The 20,618-nt window shown below is 43.2% G+C and overlaps 1 protein-coding gene across 1 annotated transcript in view; it reads right to left on the bottom strand.

The window, feature by feature from the left end:
- Positions 1–16,139, bottom strand: part of VPS41 (VPS41 subunit of HOPS complex) — an 841,276-nt gene extending 825,137 nt beyond the window's left edge. The window contains exon 1 of the mRNA XM_078688207.1: positions 16,029–16,139. Within this exon, the coding sequence (XP_078544333.1) occupies positions 16,029–16,049 (21 nt within the window). The 5' untranslated portion in view covers positions 16,050–16,139. The remainder of the gene's footprint in view (positions 1–16,028) is intronic.
- Positions 16,140–20,618: the final 4,479 nt, after the last annotated feature.

Here is a 20,618-nt window from a genome sequence, read left to right as displayed (position 1 = left end):
GGAAAGTGAGGGACTTGCAAGTGTACGCACTGGCCAAGTCGACATGGCAATTACAAACTGCGCGCAGACTCCGCAATGGCGGGTCGGAGTTACCTTTTCAGGGCTACTCACGTGGGTGGCACAATCAGTGCTGCAGGCCCACTAGTAGCATTTGATTCACAGGCCCTGGCACACTCAGTGCACTTTACTAGGGACTAACAATTAAATCAAATATCCAATCCTGGAAACATCAATCCATAAAACTATTTACCACAGAAGCACTTGCACTTTACCACTGATCAGCAGTGAGAAAAGTGTGCAGAAACATTAAAAAACAGAGTCAAAACTAGGAGATCAGAAAGCAAAAACTCAGGGGAAACATCATAAGATGCCAAGTCTAACACGGATGAACATATTCATTGCACTACAAAAAATAAAATCTCCATTTTGTAACATTCACAGAATCCTGACCCATTATTATTAATGAGGCAGGATTCTAGTTGCAAATCCCACCATAGTGGTTGTGAATACATGGATGGGGGGTGATAGTACAGCAGTCCTCTAACCCTGCAACTGCATTCACAGAATGCCTACCTTTTTATGATATATAAGGAAAAACAACGGTTCCTGTGGATTGATAAGATACCTCTGTAATAAAGGAGGCAAAATTGCAATATTTTAGAGGGTACCTCAATGACAGAGGGCAAAAGAAACACTAACACAGGAGAATCCATGTAACATTTTTATAAATTTCTAGACCAAAAGCAATATAAACATAATTGGAAATTCAAAAAACATTAGTGCATTGTGTCCCAAGTGAGAACAGGAACCCAAAGTTAAGTGACAGTGTGAATTTCTATATACAAGGTTTCCACAATTTTTTAAGTCGACCATTAACAAGAATAATCTCTATGTAGACAGCAGCAATATGCAATGACATGCGCTGTGGTATGGTTCGCTTCTTCTGTGTGTCGACTGCGTTTCGACCCTATAGTCAGTGTAGGGTCTCTTCAGGACTAGTGATGAAGGGACATCTGAGGATGTAACTAGGCAATCTTGTGAATTGCGTGCCACACGTGGAAAAATAGAAGAAAAGAAGTTACTCATATGAGAACCAGTCCAGGTACTCAATATGAGGAAAAACTGCCAGTAAAATATTTGAAATGCAGCCAGATGGGCTCAGGGCGTACTTCGCTACAGCCGTAGCGGGGGAAATCCCTTTGGTAAATATTAACTAGTGACAATGCACAGTAACCAGAATGTAGATAAATATCCTGCGGGACAGCGCTCCGCCTTTTCGAGTTGCAAGGCTGCTTCCGTTAGCCTTGTGAGGTACAGTGTACCTCACAAGGCTGACGGAAGCAACTTCTTTTCTTCTATTTTTCCACGTGTGGCACACAATTCCCGGCACTGCCCAGTTACATCCTCAGATGTCCCCGAGGACCTGTAGCCTTTGATGCAGTTTGTGCCCCAAAAACGTGTATACATTGCATTGCCTTCAATAGCAACGCGTGCACGTTTGGCAATTCCCTTGCAGGAGCGAGCTTTAGCACCATATGTTTGTAATTAACTTGCAAACACATGGTGCCGCTGGCTCGCTCCCGCAAGGGAAACACTTTGTGTTCCTCCCCTCAACCCTCCAACTTTTAGCGCGAGGTGCGCGCTTGTTTTAATGAGCTGCAAAGAAACGAACCTGCTGATTAGAAATCTTTCATCAGAGGTGCATTAGACGTGTCAGGCGCCTTTTCTGCATAGAGAGTTACTGGGACCTAAAAGGGATTTCGCTGCTGTGAAACTCTAATGTTCAGTGTTTTTGTGGTGCGTGTTTGGATGCCAAAAGTATTGACAGCTAACATGTAAAAGAATGTCCGCCGAGTGCGGTATTAGCCAGAGTGAAAAATCTTTTTACTGTAATATAAAAGGCCTGAATGGATGTTGCATGGGACTGAGGGCACGTAAAATCACATGCTATTTTACCTTTATTGTGCAGTAAGTCCACGCCAATACCGCACACTTGCAAGGTAAACCTCATGAAATGGGAATTACCATGTGGAACCGATTTTACCAGAACTCAAATCATAGGTGTTCCCAATTCTTTGGGGTTCAAAGCATGCATTTACTATATGCACTTCTTAGGTGGTAAATGTATGTAGGAACTCTGGGTGGGGAGGGGGAGGAGGGGGAGAGAAGAATGGTGGTGGAGGGGAAGGTGTTTTCTGGTAGGGGGAAGCATTTTATGCTGCCCTTTCTTAAAGAAAACAGGGAATGAGGCTTGACTGCAGTCACAGCCTCATGTAAGTTTGGCATGCAGAATTCCAAACAGTAAAATTTAGTGCGGTCAAGATAAACTATGGAAATGAATACATTTAATGATTATTGTGAGCACGGTAAATGGCCTTTAAAACCGGAAGCCTTGTCTTTGTTCTCAGCCCGAGCCCCGCACTGCCATTTTCCCCGGCTTTCCCTAGTGCTGTGCGCTGACGCCATACTTACTTTATTATATTTAAGGCCGGACTCCTAGTGTGACCCTTTATGTGCCTATTTTTTGCAGAGAGATCTGCTAAGGACTGGATCATACTGCCCGTGCCATTCATACCACCAGAGCGACCGCTGTGCCAGACTGGTCTGTCGTGACAATGAATTTACAGACTGCTCTTAACGCTCTGATTTTATTCTAGCGCTTGCTGTCGCACCTCTGCCGGTTCATAGCACTGTAAAACAACCCGTACAATGCCCCACTTCAATGGTACTCTTTTAAATGACTTCCGAAGGACGAAAGGCAGAAAGGCCCGCCCAGGATTCCAATCGACTTGACTCACTGAGCTATCGCACCTGTCTGAGCTCCGGTACTACGCCGCATTCTTGCTTCAATTGACTTTTGCCATATTCTGTTCTAGTGGGAAGGGCGCCTGGGCTAATGCGCTGTTCTTGCATCGCAGTGGTCTCATCACCTACGAACACCGCAGGGAAGTTATTAGAAGCAGGTTTTAGTGTCCTTTCACCGCCCTCAGCTCACTCTACGAACAGATCTTTCAGATTCCATCATATTACCTGTTTAAAAAGAGTGCTCTTTATGCTGGACCCAAATATGTTGCTTTTAATATAATGTTAGACTTTTATTAACTTGTAGAAAGAGTGAAAGCTTTGAACTAGTACATTGAAAACAAGCATTGGCATTGCCAATAGGTCTCGCTTTTGGAACCTTATAAGTATTAAGTTATGCAGTACAATATCCTTGGTGCACCAACATTACTATTGCATGGTTAAACACTTATAAGGCCCCAAAGGCGAGACTTATTGGCCATGCCAATGCTTGTTATGATAGCAGCCATCTCACTACTTATTGTATTTGAGACAAGAAACTAGATAACCAACTGATGAGCCCAGACTATCTTACTCAAAGATCACTTTAAACATTGACTAGGGTATAACTGTGTATGCAGAGGCTGCCTTCTGGTCTAGTATTACTGGCAAGCTCTGCTTTCCTCTGACTACTGTAGACATTTGCAGATATCCCTGTATAAACCACTTTTGTTAAAGAAAACACACTAGCAACAAATTACATAGTTGTAATTGTATTTTTCCTTCCTGTATCACACAATGTTACTGAGTTATAAACTTTACATATTTTCATCAAGGACACATAGAAATCTGATGTTCTAAGATGCAAGTCGAGCATGTAAGGATTGGAGTTTGAAAAATTGGTAGAAGTGGGTATATTTCTCTAGCTACATTATTTGGGCTAAACTGTATACAAATACATTGGTAAGCAGTGTATGTAGGTGCAAAATCCAATTAAATAGTTCACAAAGTGATTTGAAAACTGCTTTTAAAAGGTCTAGAATGGCCTACTTTTAATATGGCATTGCAAAGGTGAATTCCCCATATGTTTTTAATATTACTACCTATTTAATGTAAATTACTACAGTGTTATTCAGTTATCTCATATAGGAAGAAAACTTTTCTGGGGTGACAATGACATATATATGTAAAAGAACGTGAAAGACATGGCTCTCCCAAATATATAATGTGAAAGGAGTAATGGAGTAATAGATATGATACTACAGGCAACCGACTTCTCAAGGACTACAGTTAAAGCAAAAATTGGAGAAATTAGAATGGATGTTGTCCTTATCAGACATTATCTAGGCAAGGCAGTACATATAGTCACAGAAAATGAGGGTTGCGTTTCAGACTTGGAAGACTCGATGACAGCCTTGTATGTGACAGTAGCCGGTTGGTGGTAACTTCGAGTTAATGCAGTGAAGAAAGTGAGGGCTCACCACAGCAAGCTATGTTTCATGGGTTTCCCAGAGGAGGCTAAGTGCAGTCTGAGAGTTTTTTTGGAACAAAGGCTAAGCGAGATTGTCCCAGCAGAGAAGTTCTCAATGGGCTTCGTAGTTGAGAGAGCTCATCGTGAAATGACACAGAGGCCACCCCCTGGAGCCCCACCTAGGCCCCTGGTAACCAGACTGTTGAATTATAAAGAAAGGGACGAAATCTTAAAGCCCACAAGAGCAGTGGAGCGTATGTGCTTTGAATCTAAATCAAATAATGTTTATTTGTGACTACACCAAGCAGATGGATGCAGAAATCCTTTGAATGGGTTAAATAAAAACGGTGTCCTATAAACCCGATAAATGATGCTAGATTCAGCAAAACTGAAGGTCATTTTCCAAAGGAAATCTTACTTTTTTGACACCTCTGATGAGGCTTGGGGTGGACAGAAGAGAGAACGAAAAACCGGCCCTAACACAAGGAAACGGGCAGATGTGCCAGTGCAGTGGAGCTCCTCCAGGGCATGCAAAAGAAGAACAGAAAGAGGACTCAAGCTGGGCTACATCTGTTGGAGTAACGAGAGGGGTTCTAGAGAGCACACTTGCTACATAATGGTTCCACAGACGCTTATTCTACTTCATCTCTGAGGGAAGATACATTAACCAGTCACAAAGAAAATAGATGACAGTGAGGGCTCCACCTGTTTGACAGTGGAAACCAGCAAAATGGAGCTCTCATTCAGTGATATGGGACCAGCGCTGGGGAAGAAAATTTAAGAGTGCAGGGCACGTGTTGTCACATGAGGCTTCAAAGTCCTACTTGCCATGTCGTGAACTGGGCCGATGGCGAGGGGGCCATTCACGGGTACTGCGATATCTGATGTTGTCGGATGCACATCAATGAAATACATAATACTGCTGATTGAAAGACCATAATTCATTTTGTTATGATTTTAGACACCCTATATTTTGGCTGAATTTGGTGTTATTATGTTTGTAGACTGTAGATTGTAGCTCGGCTGGTGTTTCCGTGTTTTGAAGTGCAGGATGGGGTTGGTGGCTGGGAGATAATTATAGTTAGAATGTAACAAAGATTTACATAACCTCCCAGGGCACATTTTTCAAGGGGAGAACGAAAAGGCCCAATCATGTCATCCAATAGCCAATAAGAAGGGATAGGCAATCACACAAAATAGCTTCAGACAGATAGGAGAAACACAGCATCAAGTCAACCTACTTATATGAAATGTGAACAGGCCCCTGGGCAAAGTTAAATGAGGGTTAGTGCTCAAGGCAGCTAAAATATATAGCCCAGATGTGATTGTCATAAAAGAGACTACATAATTGGTATCAATTGTAATTTTATCAAGAGATATAGATTTTCCACTGTACTACATACAGGATTCACTAGGTGTTCACAAGTGGTAGCAACCATGATAAAGAAAGAACTCTTGTAGCAGCTATTAGAGATACAGTATGACAAATTGGGGAGATATATAATGGTTTCAGACACCTTTGGGGATACAGTATGACACTCCTTAATGTTTACCTGCCAACTGGTCCTGGGCTTTTCTGCACAAACCAGGGCAACTGTTAATCGAGGCGTCCATGATAACCAAGGCGTTTGACCTAATGCAGCTGGGTGAAAATAACAGGGCTAAATGGGTTTCGAACAGAATTCTTCAGGAGATTCTCTGTTTTTTTGGTCCCTCACCAACGTACATGATAAGCAGGAATGAGTAGGGTCTACCACCTTATCTAGAGAAGGTAGTTATCAGTGTAATCCAGAACCTCTGCACAATGGAAAAAACATTCCGCTACCTTGGTTTTAGGTGGAGATGCAACTGCGAGATGATATACAGTAGGGCAGACAGGAACTGCTGCAAAAGTGGATACATTTAATCTTGGGAATTTTATCTCTACTATAGAGGAAAATGGTCAAAAGAAATACAACACAAAACTGGCAGGTGAAGGAGGCCCTGAGATTGAATAAAGGGAAGGCCGGACTAGATCACTGCAGAATATTAGAGCTACTGATTTATGAAGCAAGAGGTGGCTCCAAGAAGCATTAGAAAATATGGAAGGTATTGATGACAACTTGAGGTATTGCTATATAGTTATTAATTGCTCTTGTGAGTGGTAACAGTCAATACTCAGCTGGTTACCAATCCTGATTTGCATACGAAAGTGGAATCATTTTAATGTACGACAATTGCATGAGATATGCATTGGAGTCTTGCCAGTTGCTATGTATATTTTGTGCTCAGTTAATAAAATGATTCTAATAAAAATAAAAAATAAATTCCCCCCAGAGTGTATATAGCGCGAACTAGACTCGAAGTTATCGGGTAGATTCAAAGTACTTTACATGAGCACCAGTTACCTTACACAAGGACACATTCATTTTTGTTAGGCACTGGGAGATTAAGTGATTTGCCCAGAATCACAGGCTGTTGAGAGTCATTGCCGAGACTCGAACCTGGTTCCCCAGATGTGAAATTGACTGCCCTAGCCCGTTTGGCCACATCCTCTCCCCAAGTTCTGCAATAGTGGGTTAGTGGCAAAAGTATCCGGTGAAGGTGGGACCTTGCTTGGAAGCAAATTTTGAATTTCTCCTGCTTGGAGCCTTCCCGCCAAATGTTAATGGCTTAAATGGGACTTGGTCTGATGGCTATCCGGCCTCTTAGAGTCGTTCTCGGCCATAGCCTGCTGCCTTGCTCCACTGAGGATTTTTTACTTCCTTTTTAGAAACTACGTCAGAAGGTAAAACTTCTGACCAGGTTGAATCTGGTTGCTGTATCCGATCAGTGCTTTATCGCGGTCAGCTTTAAATCACACCTAGGTACCAGTCAAGCTCAACCAGATTACCTAAATTGCCGCTTAATGCTTTTTGGCACTATTTTCATATAAAACTTTAAAAAGACATATCTCCGGTTCCCCTTGTTCAATTTTTGTCAGTTTGGTGCAGTTTTGTTCATTAAAATATTCTCCATTTCTTATAAACTGGAGTAGGTTTTTTATTGTTTTGTGGTTTTGACTTTTTAACTGTTTTGGCATTTCTAAATGCTTTTCATATTTCTCTTGAGTTAAACCTGCCTGCCCTGTGCCACAGCTACCGGGGCTGAGCACAGGTTTAAATTACTGAAACCTTTACTGGACCTAAAACAAATAGTGACATTATAACTTGGACTACCATCCGCCCCTGCTAATAATCAATGTTTTCACACCCCTCACTTCCTGTTTTTCATTTTCTCTGCAGTGAAAACTCCAAGCGCAGTGGGTGAGAATATTTGATATATATACTACTGTTCACCAAAGAAAGCTCAGGTGGATGTCCTGCTCCAGCAGACTCATAGCCTTATGTTGAGATGCTCCCTTAGTGTATCCAGTAGCAGTATAAGACAAGTCCTGCAATAAATAGTGGGCTTGGTTATTTAAGACAATTCGAGGAACTGCACAAGTGAACCGAGGAAATTAAAAGTCAGACGTCCTGCTCTAGCATACCCAACAAAATCAGCTACAGAGCTACAAAATGTATCTGGAGGCATGGGCTGACCTAGAGCATCTTTCCTCTTGCAGGGTTGTGGTTCTCTTAATAAGAGTGATTGTGGCTGTAAATGTGTGTATTATGGTTACAAGCAAACAAGTGAACACGTTCTGTGTGTTTGTCACCAGCTACCCAGGCCCCAACGCTTTTCCACCAACATGGGGCCTCGCACCAGCGTGCCCCATTGACCTGGGCCTCAGTAGAGGGGCACTTCTCTCCTGGGCCTCGCAATCATGCGTAGAGCTGCCAGGAGTAGGGGAAGGACAACTTCAAAATGACAAGCAACTCTCACTATTTCAGCCCTTGATGCGCTTTGAAAGAGATGCTTGTCAATGTCTGGGAGGGAGCGTTGCAGCAGAGGAGGGGTCCGATACCATGCAGGTTCAAGATCACCGTAAACTATTGGGATGCAAAGAGGGTTGCCACCTTTCCAAGAGAAAAATCCAGGCCATTGGTTGCTGTTTTAGGAGTCTGTAAAGGCTGGGAAACAATACTAAATAGCACTTTAAAGAAAATCATCTGTATTCATTTGTAACAAGAGGTTTCTGTCTTTGTTTAACTTAATTATTGTGCAGCTCTAGAACGTGTTTAAATGTGCTTCTGTTTATATTTGCGGCATTGATTATGTACAGATAAGGGCTAAAAATAACGGCTTTAGGTGAATGGGACAAAAAACAAGCCAGGTGACAACCCTAGATGCAAACAGCCTTGAATGAAGAATGAAATCCATTTTTTACAGTTTTGTATAGCGCAAACTCAACTCAAAGGTACTGGAGTGCTTTGCATGAGAACCAGTTGCATTACACAAAGACACACACTTTTTTAGGCACAGGGAGATAAAGTGAATCGCCCAGAACAGCAATATCTTAAGCTGATGACAAAACTGGAACCTGGTTCGCCAGTTACAGAGTAGGAAGCTCTAGCCGTAATGCCACATCCTGGTTAGATGGAGGGTGGCAGGTAGAAGCCACATAAAAGCTCAGCTCTTCAAGGACTTGTGGTTCAACCTTGACCTCGAGCTGAGCCAGAGCAAGGGACTATGACCTTGGTATCTCTTTCTCATATTAAGCCTGTTTCGAAGTGCTGCTGTATTGTCAGATCAATGGATATGGCACAAGGAGAGTATTATTTGACCAGTATCAAACAATTTGTTACATTAGTAGACCCAGGACTGCAGTGCACTGTTACTTGGTACAAACGCTATATATTTACCACTGTACTACATTTAGGTGACTATTTCATATGACTCTGCACCTCCCTTCTATCAGGAAATATTCTGTTAATTTGTATATATCTCGATGGCTAGAAGTGTTTTACTTTGAATCAAAATACTCCCGATCTTTCCAAAAAGGGAGCAGTAGAGTTATAAGCAAGGCCACTGGAATTATGTGCAGGGGAGGATGAAATTATGCAGCAGGGATGAGCAAATTATAAACCAAGAAAAAGCATATTGTTCGGCGTAATTCAGCATATTTTATTATAGTATTTCTTCCCTATAAAGTAATTTTTGCACTTGTTAACACTGCCTGGATATTAGTTGCACTTAATCAGTACCAGTTTAACATCCAAATGTAGCAGTAAGCAACAGAAAGGTAACCAGTCTAGCTTTGCAAAGGATCTTTGGTTCTGCAACAACACGTGTTCGAGGTGTTATTAGGACCTTTTGAATCAATTGATCTAGAAACATAAAAATGATTATTAACACCTGGAGATTATCCAACAGATGATTATGTGGCGAATGTGACAAATCTATAATTATGCGAGCAAAATGCAGCGGACGCACTTTCACATAATTCCACTGGCCCTGGCAATAAATTCATTAAAGTGATTGCCCAAGAGCACACAATTTGGCCAAATGGGAGACCAGGAATAAAAAAAAACTTGTCTCCTGGTTTCATACCTCCAACTAGTCCATTGGACAACAACTGTGGTGTTTGTGATTAAGATGGCAAAGCGAAGGGGCTGCTCCTCCCAGGGAACCGCCACTCTGTTATCTGCCAAGTTCAGCTTTAGAACATGGTGATTATTTTCATCCTAAAACTGAGATTAGACGTCAAATATCCTACTCCCATGGTTAAAATGTACCAGTTGGACCAGATCCGATCGCAGTGGGTACTTACTGACCAGTATGCAAAGTAGATACTGATATTTACCACTGGTGTTTCAAAGTTTAAGATTATTTCATTCTGTTTGAATACCAGAGTTCATTTTCTAAACTTGTAGCTAAAATTTGCAATTGTGAGCAGTCAAAGCTTACTCCAAGAGGTGGTAAAGGGATTGTACCTCAAATATAGTATGAAGTAATCATGCTCGATAAACTCAATCTGCAGCCGAGTTATCTTTTAACATGACCTGTTTTAGAGGGGAGATTTAGAATGAAACCCCACAAATCTGACCTGTCGTACAGAGGGACCACCCGTCATAAGGGCGGGGGTCCTGTGCCTGCGATTAGGATGAGCCCGCCACAGTGGCGAGCGCATCAAGCATTCCTGACATTGTGGAGGGCGGTGCACACAGCACCGCCCGCCACAATTCCAGGAAGGCATGTTGTGCACTTCCATGCAGGCACCGCGCAGTGCCTGCCATGCTATGCATGGAACTGCTGTGGGGTACCCAATGTGCACCCCCCCGGAGTCCCTGGGGGCCCGCAACGGGCCCCTCAAGCAGACTCCGCATGTCTTTCTGTGGCGGCAATGCCGCCACGGAAAGGCATTCCCAAAAGCACATTGTAATATGGCTGGCAGGGGTCAAACAGACACTGCCACCATATTGCAGCTTTTTCCGCCAGGTAGCAAGTCGCCCGGGGCGGAAATGCGGCGGACGGTCTTTCCGTCCGCTGCGGACCCCCAGCCATAATAATATGGCAGGGTTCTTTTGTACAGGGGTGGCGGGCGGATTGCCCCCGCCGGGCCGGCAGTGACTACCCCCGGCCTGGCGGGGGCAATCCGTCCGCCATCCTAATGAGGCCCTTAGTTCCCCTGCTCCCCAAAAAAATCTTCTGAAGTCTCTGCACGCAAAACGTGTCTTCACACGTGTATTGTTTCTGCAAAGGCATAAATTGTTGTGTGATGGGTTATTAGAAAATTGGTCACCCTACTTTGCTCTTGCAATGATGGCTGGGGACCATGGCTGTGAGGCCCAGAGAAGGGGACTCTTCTTCCCTGGCTCTTGCACCACCAGATCATGGATGTGAAGCCCATGGCTGTGGGGCCACATCACATTGGTCTTGCAGCACTACATTAAAGTTGTGAGACCAAAGGATCAGACAACACTCACATGGGCATCACAGCTGTGGATCATGGTGAGGGTGGTCCATGGGAGGGAATATACTTCCCCAGGGTTTGCAGTGCTACCCCATTGTTGTGAGGCCAATGGCAGAGATCTCTCTCATCCTGGGGCCCCTTTCCTGGACAGCGCAACACTAGAACATGGTTGGAAGGACTAGGGGAGTGGAGGCCCCTACCCCATGTCTCTTGGCCGAGGTGTAGCATTGCCAGCCATGGGGACGGCCTCTCTCCCATGGGCCTTCCAGCCATTCTTATGCGCCGAGAGGCCCATGGGTTAGTGGGCTCCCTTCCCTAATCCTTTCAGCGCTACACCTTGCCTGTGCGGTCTGAGACCTCTGTACCATTGCTCTGTGCACAGGCTATTGTCAAGGTCCTTGTCCTGTGATGTCATTTCCTGTTATTTCACATGGCATGCAAATTAGAGGGACCTAGCACGTTCCCTTTCTCCCCAGGCATAGCCATCAGTCAGGGCCACATCCATTAGTGCAGCAGGCACAGTGGCACTGGGTCCAGGGGTATTAAGTGTCAAATGTTGCCAAATTGTGGCTTTATTTTACTGTGCAGCCAGTGGACAAGAGAGAGGAGGCGTTTTACTTTGCACCAGCACTCATGGCACCATTGCTGTGCTACTTGCTTCTCTTCCATGGACATTGCAATCATGTTCCAAAGCTCTGAAACGTGGAAGAGGCCCTTCCTCCGCTGGGCATTGCAGCCGGCTGTGGTTGGACACTCAGTGGAGGAAGAGCCAGTCCATGAGCTTACTAGTAGGAGTATGGCGTGAGGCTCATTGGTGGCCTTTCTCATAAGTGTAGCTATCAGTAGTGCAGAAAGTGCTGTGGTACCAGGGCTCATGGATGTTCTGGACCCAATGTATTCAGAATATGGCTGTGTTTTACTGTACGTCATGATTTCCTTGCATCTGGACCATGGCTACATTACTATGCCACTGGTCCCTTCTCTCATGCACGGCACAGCCATGATCCAGAGATGCAAAGGTCAGGAAAGGTCCATCCTTACCTAGCCCTGTCAGACATGGTCTAGCGTTGAAGGCCAAGGGGAGGAAGCTTGCTGTTCTGGGCCTTGCAGTACTGATCCATGGCTGCAAGGCCCTGGTCAAGAAGCCCCTCTGAAGGGAATAGCTAGCAATAGTGCATCAAGTGCAATGGGACTGTACCCTCGTGCGGTTATGGGTCCAATGCGCCCAATTATGGCTGTATTTTGCTGTCTGCAAAAAAAGTATACAAAAAGTGATGGATAGAATGCTTGAATTTATCACAGCAACTGGCAATTACTTTGTCCGCATCCACTCCATCGTTATTTTGCATAACATGCAATCCCAGATTGGACCCAGCCATATGGAAATCAGTCTTAACCCTGCTCAAATGGGAACAGTCCAGGCTGAACTACCTGGCCAAGCCATCCCTGACCCATAACACAAGCAACCCAGGACAGGTATTGTCCTAATTAGAGATCATCAGCCAGATATAGATTTGTTCCACTGGCACAGTTTGCATGGGACCCACGTCTGGGCATACCTGTCCCACTTAGGGCGACTCACTAAAATATACAAAAAAGTGAAGGATGGAATGCTTGACTTAATCTCAGCTACTGTTGAGGCTGATGCCCCCCTATGATAAGCTAACGTCCAACAGGGGGCCCTAGTCCCAATTTGAGGACCTCTACTTACACCATTTGTCTTTATATAATGTGCACATACAGTTTGAAAGATTTTTCTTAGCTGATGAGGCACGAATATTTTGTTATATATTGGTAAATCCCTAGAAGTTTTATTGAGATGTTTTGCTTTTTTGCTCTGTTTTAGACATCAAAACACTATCCAAGATGTTCAAATACTAATCAGACAGAACCATAGACACGTAGCCTCTCTCCTTTTGGGCTTTGCAGCCATAGTCCAGCACTATGAGAGTCTTCGAAAAGGACTGGTTAGTGGGCCTGGCTCGCAGCACTATTTAATTGCATATGTGTGCTTTCCAAGTTTTATTCAAAATTAGGAAAAATGAAATGAGAGATGCATGTAAAATCTGTTAACTGAACTGCATTATGCTAATTTACAAAATGAAATGCACTTTAGAACCATGTAAGTTTATACTGATTATTAGTATCAAAACATTTAAGGGCTTCAGGGGACCTAGATATTGGGTGTTGTAGCAATGACATTAAACCCTTTTACCATACACATGATTATATTCTGGTAGTTTCTGATGTTTTTAGTGACTAGGGTGATGCCTTTAATACAAGTCAAGCTATTTTCAACAGCTTTATTTACTTTAATGTCTTTTTTGCACACAACCTATCTTGCATTGGGTATCCGGGAAACCATCTTGGAATTATAATCCACACTGGCATTCTACATGCTGTAGGACACCTCACTACAGCATGAAGAAATATGACCACATCATAACACCGTGATGGAACTCCACAGGTCTCCCTTGCCTCCTGCACCATCTTGAAGCTCAGCTTCATTATATGCAGAACTATCACAATGTGTTAACAAACCACAAACCTTTCCCATCACTCCTTGACTTTATGCCGGTCATTGACCCTGTACAGTGCTCAGCTGCCTTTGGCTAGGTTTGCACTATATTACTGACACCCCTGCCTTCTTGGACGGCAAGCTTACCACCTCCAGTACATATCCACACAACCACAGAAAGGACACCTTCAGAGAGAAGAAGATGAGGTCCTAATAAAGTGAATAAGCAAGAAAAAGGCCTTTCCCATCTAAGCCCCAAAGACCTGGAATGTTATTCCAATATCCATCTGGATAGCCCGGAGTCAGCTCCAATATATGAAAAAGTGAATACTCAACTTAAAAAAAAAACTAAATCATGATGCAGTCACAATCCAATCAAATAAATCTACTCCTCCTATCACATGTTAACTGTGTCTTTGAACCTGTACAGTGCTTAGCAGCCTTGTGGCTTGGTTTGCACTATATAAATACCACATACACATATACCTATCTAACACACTACTCTGGAAACAAATTGTTAACATTTGATTGAACTTATACGTTTCGGCGAGACCTTGGCCAAACTTTTCCATCCAATGTGACTAATATCAAGTATTTCCAGTTAACTGAAATTTAAAATATATGTGCTCATTTTATTAGCGTTAGTATTTATGCTTTTGTTTTACTGATATCCGCACCAAGAAAGTTGCTTCTTGAAAAGTCATTCAACAATGGTCAACTGATGGTACTTCCTATGATGTCAATTTCTGTGATTTCATGTTGTCTGCAAATTAGGGGGACTTATACATTCCCTTTCTGCCCAGGGCCATAAAAGTTCTAGGACCGGCCTTGTGTGTCACGGTGGGTTACCTAGCAAGCATAAGAGGCTGGATGTTCTTGATGCAGCCGATCGCTTTTGGACAGAGTGTGGTTCTGCAAATATGGCACAGCCTAAGAAATGTATGCAGAAGTAGAGGACAATCTTGAAGGGGTGGAGTCCCCAGAATCCCTTCCATGGTAGCCATACAAGACATGATTCAAATGACTGTGGCAGCAGCATTTAAAGTGAAAACCAACCCGGCCTCTCCAAAGATGCCACAAATAAAGGGTTCCATAAAGGGTTCCTGTGACTGAAAATCAGGAGGGTGAGGAGGTGGACATTAGAGGGCGGTTTCTTCAGAGAACTGAATAAAAAAAGGGTTTGCAGTATATTAGGGACAACATGGCTTTCCCTGAGGTTTCAAGTTTCGATGAAAATTAGAATGTCTGTTATCAATACCAGAAAAAAGGAACCCGAGACTCCCAAATTACATGTGGCAATTAAGTAGGTTAAGGAGACAGAATATAGTCGGAAATAGATAAACATTCTTTCCTGGGGTTTCTATCAAAAAGACAGTGGGCCTGGCACTAAAGCTGGTTTTGCAATCAGACCAGCAGAATTTTCAAGTTATGCTATTCAGCCCCTCATCACAGACTTCCAGAGTCTCGCTGAACTAAACAAACAGGGAGCAGAACTTTGACATCGACGATGATGGAGAGGCAGATTCGTCTATTATGGCACATTTCGTATGGATCTTTGAGTGCCTCAGCATCCATAGCGGGCGCCTCTATAATCGCAAAAAAACAGAACTTCCTCAGAACCTGGAAGGTGAATGCAGCCCAGATGGGTCTACTTATGAAAATTCAATTCACAGTAGCAAAGCTGTTTGGAAGTGAGCTGGAGTAAATGGTGAAGAAATTTGCTGGGGATTGGAAACTGATGTCTCCTTCTAGTTCTAGACCTACATGGGGCATATTATCGCTATGTAACCATGGCATTTCTGGGCCTCCGGTGATAGTTTTTCTTTGCTCCCACGGTTTGACGTATATAAGAATCTGAAGACGTAGTCACATGCTGGTGAACTTACACACATTTGGCGAAATTCACACTCTTTTCACTTATATTCAGGCTCCTTACAAACAAACGCCCCCAAAGGTGTCAGACCTATATGACTCTTGATGAGGCTCTTCACTCTCCGCCACCCAGTCACCCTCTTAAACGTCTGTCTTCACTCTCACTTCTCTCTCAATAGACTGTCAGGTTTGGAGTCAGCATCCTAGTGGAACTTGTTTCCAATACGTTTGCAGTCCAGAGGACACCAGTACCGAAGTAGCAGGGTTTCACATAAAATAATTAAATACGTCCACTACAAGACGGTAACGCAGTCGTCCGAATAACAAAAATATGTGATTAGTACGATTTTCATTGCAAACACTGAAAGGACTGGTACAGTAAACACACTCTTCTAGCTCTCCCAGTGAAATATTCGTAGATATAATGCCAATATAAGTACACAAGTAAACCATACACATTTAGGGTAATGAAAATAAAAATACTGAAGAGACAGCTCAATCAGGCAACAGTAGCAGAACAACCAAGTATCACAGCAACTCTTCTCCCCATACCGGTACAGCCCAAGCTTTACCTGCTCTTGTATTTCCGCCATGCTGCAGCTGACAGCAGATCACGTGAACACAACAGGAAGAAGGGAAGCCGAGGGACGTTGCTTTAGGGCACATGGGAAATGCAGTCCGTGTTGTAACGAGAACTACTGCTTTCGCTCTCCGCCCCCTTTTCATACCGCCGCGAGCGCTGAAGAGCTGCTGCCGATGTAACAGTTCGTGCTCGTAGTCATATGGCTGAGTAAACATGATTTTGTGTGTTGTTTGTACTCCGTCTCCAACCAGTACAGAAACTGAGTCTTGTTTTTGGGGTGTGGGCGTGAAAAAGTTGCAATTCTTCGAGCAGAAAAAGTTGTCCGCGCTCTATAGTAATCGCGTTTCCTGTAGCGTCAACCTGGAAATACGAGTTTATTTATTTATGCATTTTTATATAGCGCATAATTTACCCGAAGTTGGCAGTGCTTTACAATAGAACCAGTTACATAGGGACTTCATAGTACATGAATTACATAAAAGTTACGAAACAGATAAACTAAACTCAAAAGAATGGTAGTAAGTACATACGTCTACTACAGATACTTGTAGTTGGAGTTACATATATACAAGTTGCCAATTCACTCAAGATTACATATTACAAAAAGTTGAAGCGATTATGGTTGCAAACATATATATTACATATTTACTGAGCAAGAACTTACTGCCATTGCTGGTTTTTTTTGCGGTGCTCATTTAGCCAGGCCTTCAGGGTACTGTTGCACTCACTGGGGGTGATCTAGGGTCTGGAGGGATCCCCGAGCTGGTGATGGCCATAGGGTAAGGTGACCAGATTTTGAGGACCAAAAACCTGGACAGGCTTGAAATAAAAGTGGGACTAAAGCCTTTAGTCTTACTTCTATATCTGGCCTGTCTCAGTTTCTGCGTACCCTTGTAAATATGTGCCTATGGGCCATATGTATCAAACTTTGATTTTGCGATTCTCAAATTGCAATTTTTTGTGAAATGCAATTTAAGAATCGCAAAACGAGATGTATGTAGGATTTGCAAAAAGATTTGCGAATCCTACATATTCCTTAATTGCGAATCGTAAAGTGCGATTCCCAATTAAGGAAACCCTCCCCATTCATTCCTGTGGTCCTAGAGGCCCATTTGAATGAATGGGAGGACATTCTCAATTTGCGATTAGCAATTAGAGAATCGCAAATTGAGAATGCAATTTCAAGGTTGCAAGGATGTCAAAAGGTCAGCCTATTGCACCCCTGATAGAAGCCCTAAGGGCATGTATGTGCGCCACATTACACTTTGAAAAATGCAATAAAATGCATTTTCCAAAGAAATCGCAAATTACCACTAACTTGAAGTTGGTGGTAATTTGCGATTCTTTAAGTCCAAATTGCACTTTTTCTGTGCTTCTTTCATTGCATTTAAGGAATCGCAATATGCGATTCCTTAAATGCAATCGCAAAATAGGGAATCGCAAATTTTGCCATTCCTTATTTTGCGAGGCAGTTTTTCATTCATACATACCACTAAGCCCAATTGCGATCGCAAACACCGAAATTCTGAGAATTTCAGCGTTTGCGATCGCAATTTGGAATGATACATATGGCCCTATATACAGTACACTTGTAAATGTGTATGCATACATATATATATATATATATATATTGCGCGCAAGTTTGAAACATTGCGCAGGGGTGGTCCGAAACAACAACCCAAAGCAAGAAATGCCCAGAGCCATACTAGTACCTCAACAATGGGAACCGATAGAATGAGTGACTCATCGAGTGCCGCAATTAGTTCTGATCCTGATACAGATTCGGAAGCAGACCGCCGCAGGCAAGCACAGGCGGCGGGTCAACCGAAACTCACACCAGGCCAGGAAATGATTTTTTTAGGCCAGGACAGACGGAACACCCTAAGGTCCCATACAAGGGGCAATCAAGAAAACACAGGGCAAATTACAGGCGCCGCCAGAGGGCGCGGGTGGCAAAAAAGAGGATCTCAGAAGAAGAGAGGGGGTGGAACCGGACGAAGCAATGCCCACCAACAGGAATAAATGGAACCACCAACCGCACTGTTGTGAACCTAACAGACTTGTCACTCACAGAAAAAGAGGAGAATATACTCAAACTTGGCCTATCTTATGCATCCCCATGTGATTTTGATTATGCTAGCACACGATGTAATGTTTACAAAGCGGTCAGAAAACTCAAGTTACGCAAGTTTTATGCTATGAAAAATAAAGATGGAACAATACCTGATATGAATCCAACAGTTGATATAGAGGAGTCCGAAGCATCACAAGGAACTCGAATACTGAGGGAACTTTGGGAGACTGAAGGAGCAGGATATGGAGAAACCCCATGCAATAATGAATTTAACAAGGGGATTGATGAGAGTGGTAATAGAATCTCAACTACCACCCAATTTAAAGGACCATCTACATTTTACCCTATCCTTCTGAGAGACAACATAGATATTTTTCATGAAAATGTTGTAGCTGAGTTAAAGAAGTTGCAAAGCCAGATTGGAGGCAAAAAACGCAAATACTCTGCCCAACAACAACAATATAAGGCATTGACTGAAAAGCTGAATAAGGAAAAGAATTTGGTAATCAGAAATAGTGACAAAGGGGGAAACGTTGTCCTCATGACAAAAATCAATTATGACAAGGAGGCATATAGCCAACTGAATGACCATCTATGCTATGAGAAAATCAATAATCGAGAGTTATTGACTATTAGAGACCAATATCATCGCAAACTATGCAAATGGCAATCAGCCAAACTTATCACTGATACTGAATTCAAATATCTGAAGATTGATCACCCTGTCACCCCAATTCTGTATTTTATACCTAAAATACATAAGGACTCCAATCATCCTCCAGGAAGGCCAATAATATCTGCACGGGGGGGCCTTCTGGAACATACCTCAATCTATATTGACTATTTTTTGCAAGGTTATGTTCAACAATTGGGGTCATACATACGCGACACAGGGGACTTTCTAGTCAAGATTAAAGAAGTACAAATTCAGGAAGGTGATTGGCTGATAGCACTCGATGTAACAGCGCTCTATACGAGCATCTCACATAGCGATGGGTTGGAGGCAATACGTTACTACCTCTCCAGAAGGGAACCAGGCAATGAGAAACATACCAAAATGCTGCTAGATATGTTGAGTTTCTGTCTTAGTAACAATGTTTTCTTATTTAACCAACAACTGTACCGCCAGAAGCAGGGAGTAGCAATGGGGGCCAGCTTCTCTCCGAGCTACGCATGTTTGCACATGGGGCTTGGGAGGAGCTGGTCCTCGGCTATGGGTACCAACATATCATTAGGAACAATCTAGTGGCTTGGTTCCGCTTCATAGATGATTTATTCGTCATATGGAGAGGTAGCTATGAAGAAGCCCAGAAATTTGTGGAGGCAATAAATGACAATCCCCTGAACCTCAGATTCACAGCGACTCTGAGCCAAGAAAAAGTCACATTTCTCGATGTCGAACTCTACATCAAGGGCAGTCGTTTGGAATCAAAGGTATTTAGAAAAAAGACGGCTGGTAACAGCATTCTTCATGCTGCGAGTGCCCACCCCATACATTTGATCTCCAGTATCCCATATGGGGAGATGCTGCGTTTAAGACGCATTTGCAGCAACCCCATAGATCTGGAGCAGGCGCAGAGTGAAAGCAGAAGTAGGTTCCTGGAGAGAGGCTACTCCAGAAAAGTGGTCGATCAAGCTATCCAGAAATCCATGAATTTGAGCAGAGAGGAGCTCCTGATTAGAAAAGTAGACAGGGAGCCAGATATGGGACAGGACAAAGCTATACCTGAAAAGATTGAACCTGAATGCTTTAGGTTAATAACGGGGTTCACTAGTCAACATCGACAAATTAGAAGAATAGTGAACAAACACTGGCCTACAGTACTTAAAGATAATGTGATAGGCAGTGCACTGCCTAAACAAGTATCATTAACCTTTAGCAGGGCCCCCTCTTTAAGGGATCACATTGTTAAAACTAATCCTGACCCCTTTATCAAAACAGAGTGGTGGCAAAAAAATAAAGGTTTCTATAACTGTAAGGTCTGCAAGGCATGTACCCATGGCATTAACAAGAAAACATACAAGGATGGATTTACTGGAAAAAATCATGTGATAACCCAAGTCTTAACATGTAAGACAGAATTCGCCATTTACGTCCTATGCTGCCCGTGTGGATTACAATACGTGGGCAGCACGAGGAATGCGGTCCACAAACGTATATTGCAGCATTTGCGAGCAATAACAAATGAGGACAGCACGTATCCAGTGGCGCGGCATTTTAGAGACCAACATCAGAGTAACAACAAGGGTCTAAAATATTGGGTTATCGATTCGGTCATCAATAGTAGACGAGGTGGAGACAGGGAAACCAGGCTCAGGAAGCTCGAAACAAAATATATTCTTCTGCTGAATTCTAAGGTGCCCTTTGGGTTAAATGTGACAGAGGACCTCCACACTTGCTTGCTCTAAAATTAGAACAATATTTTTGGTGGTCGACTCTCCCCCATGTGGGTAATGTCCAGGGCGGTCATCCGGCCGGGTGACTGTTGTGACAGACCCCGTGGG

The sequence above is a fragment of the Lissotriton helveticus genome, chromosome 4_1, assembly GCF_964261635.1.
Source record: "Lissotriton helveticus chromosome 4_1, aLisHel1.1, whole genome shotgun sequence".
Taxonomy (NCBI): Eukaryota; Metazoa; Chordata; class Amphibia; order Caudata; family Salamandridae; genus Lissotriton; species Lissotriton helveticus.
The sequence above is the reverse complement of the archived record's forward strand: the minus strand, read 5'-3'. Positions and strand labels throughout refer to the sequence as shown.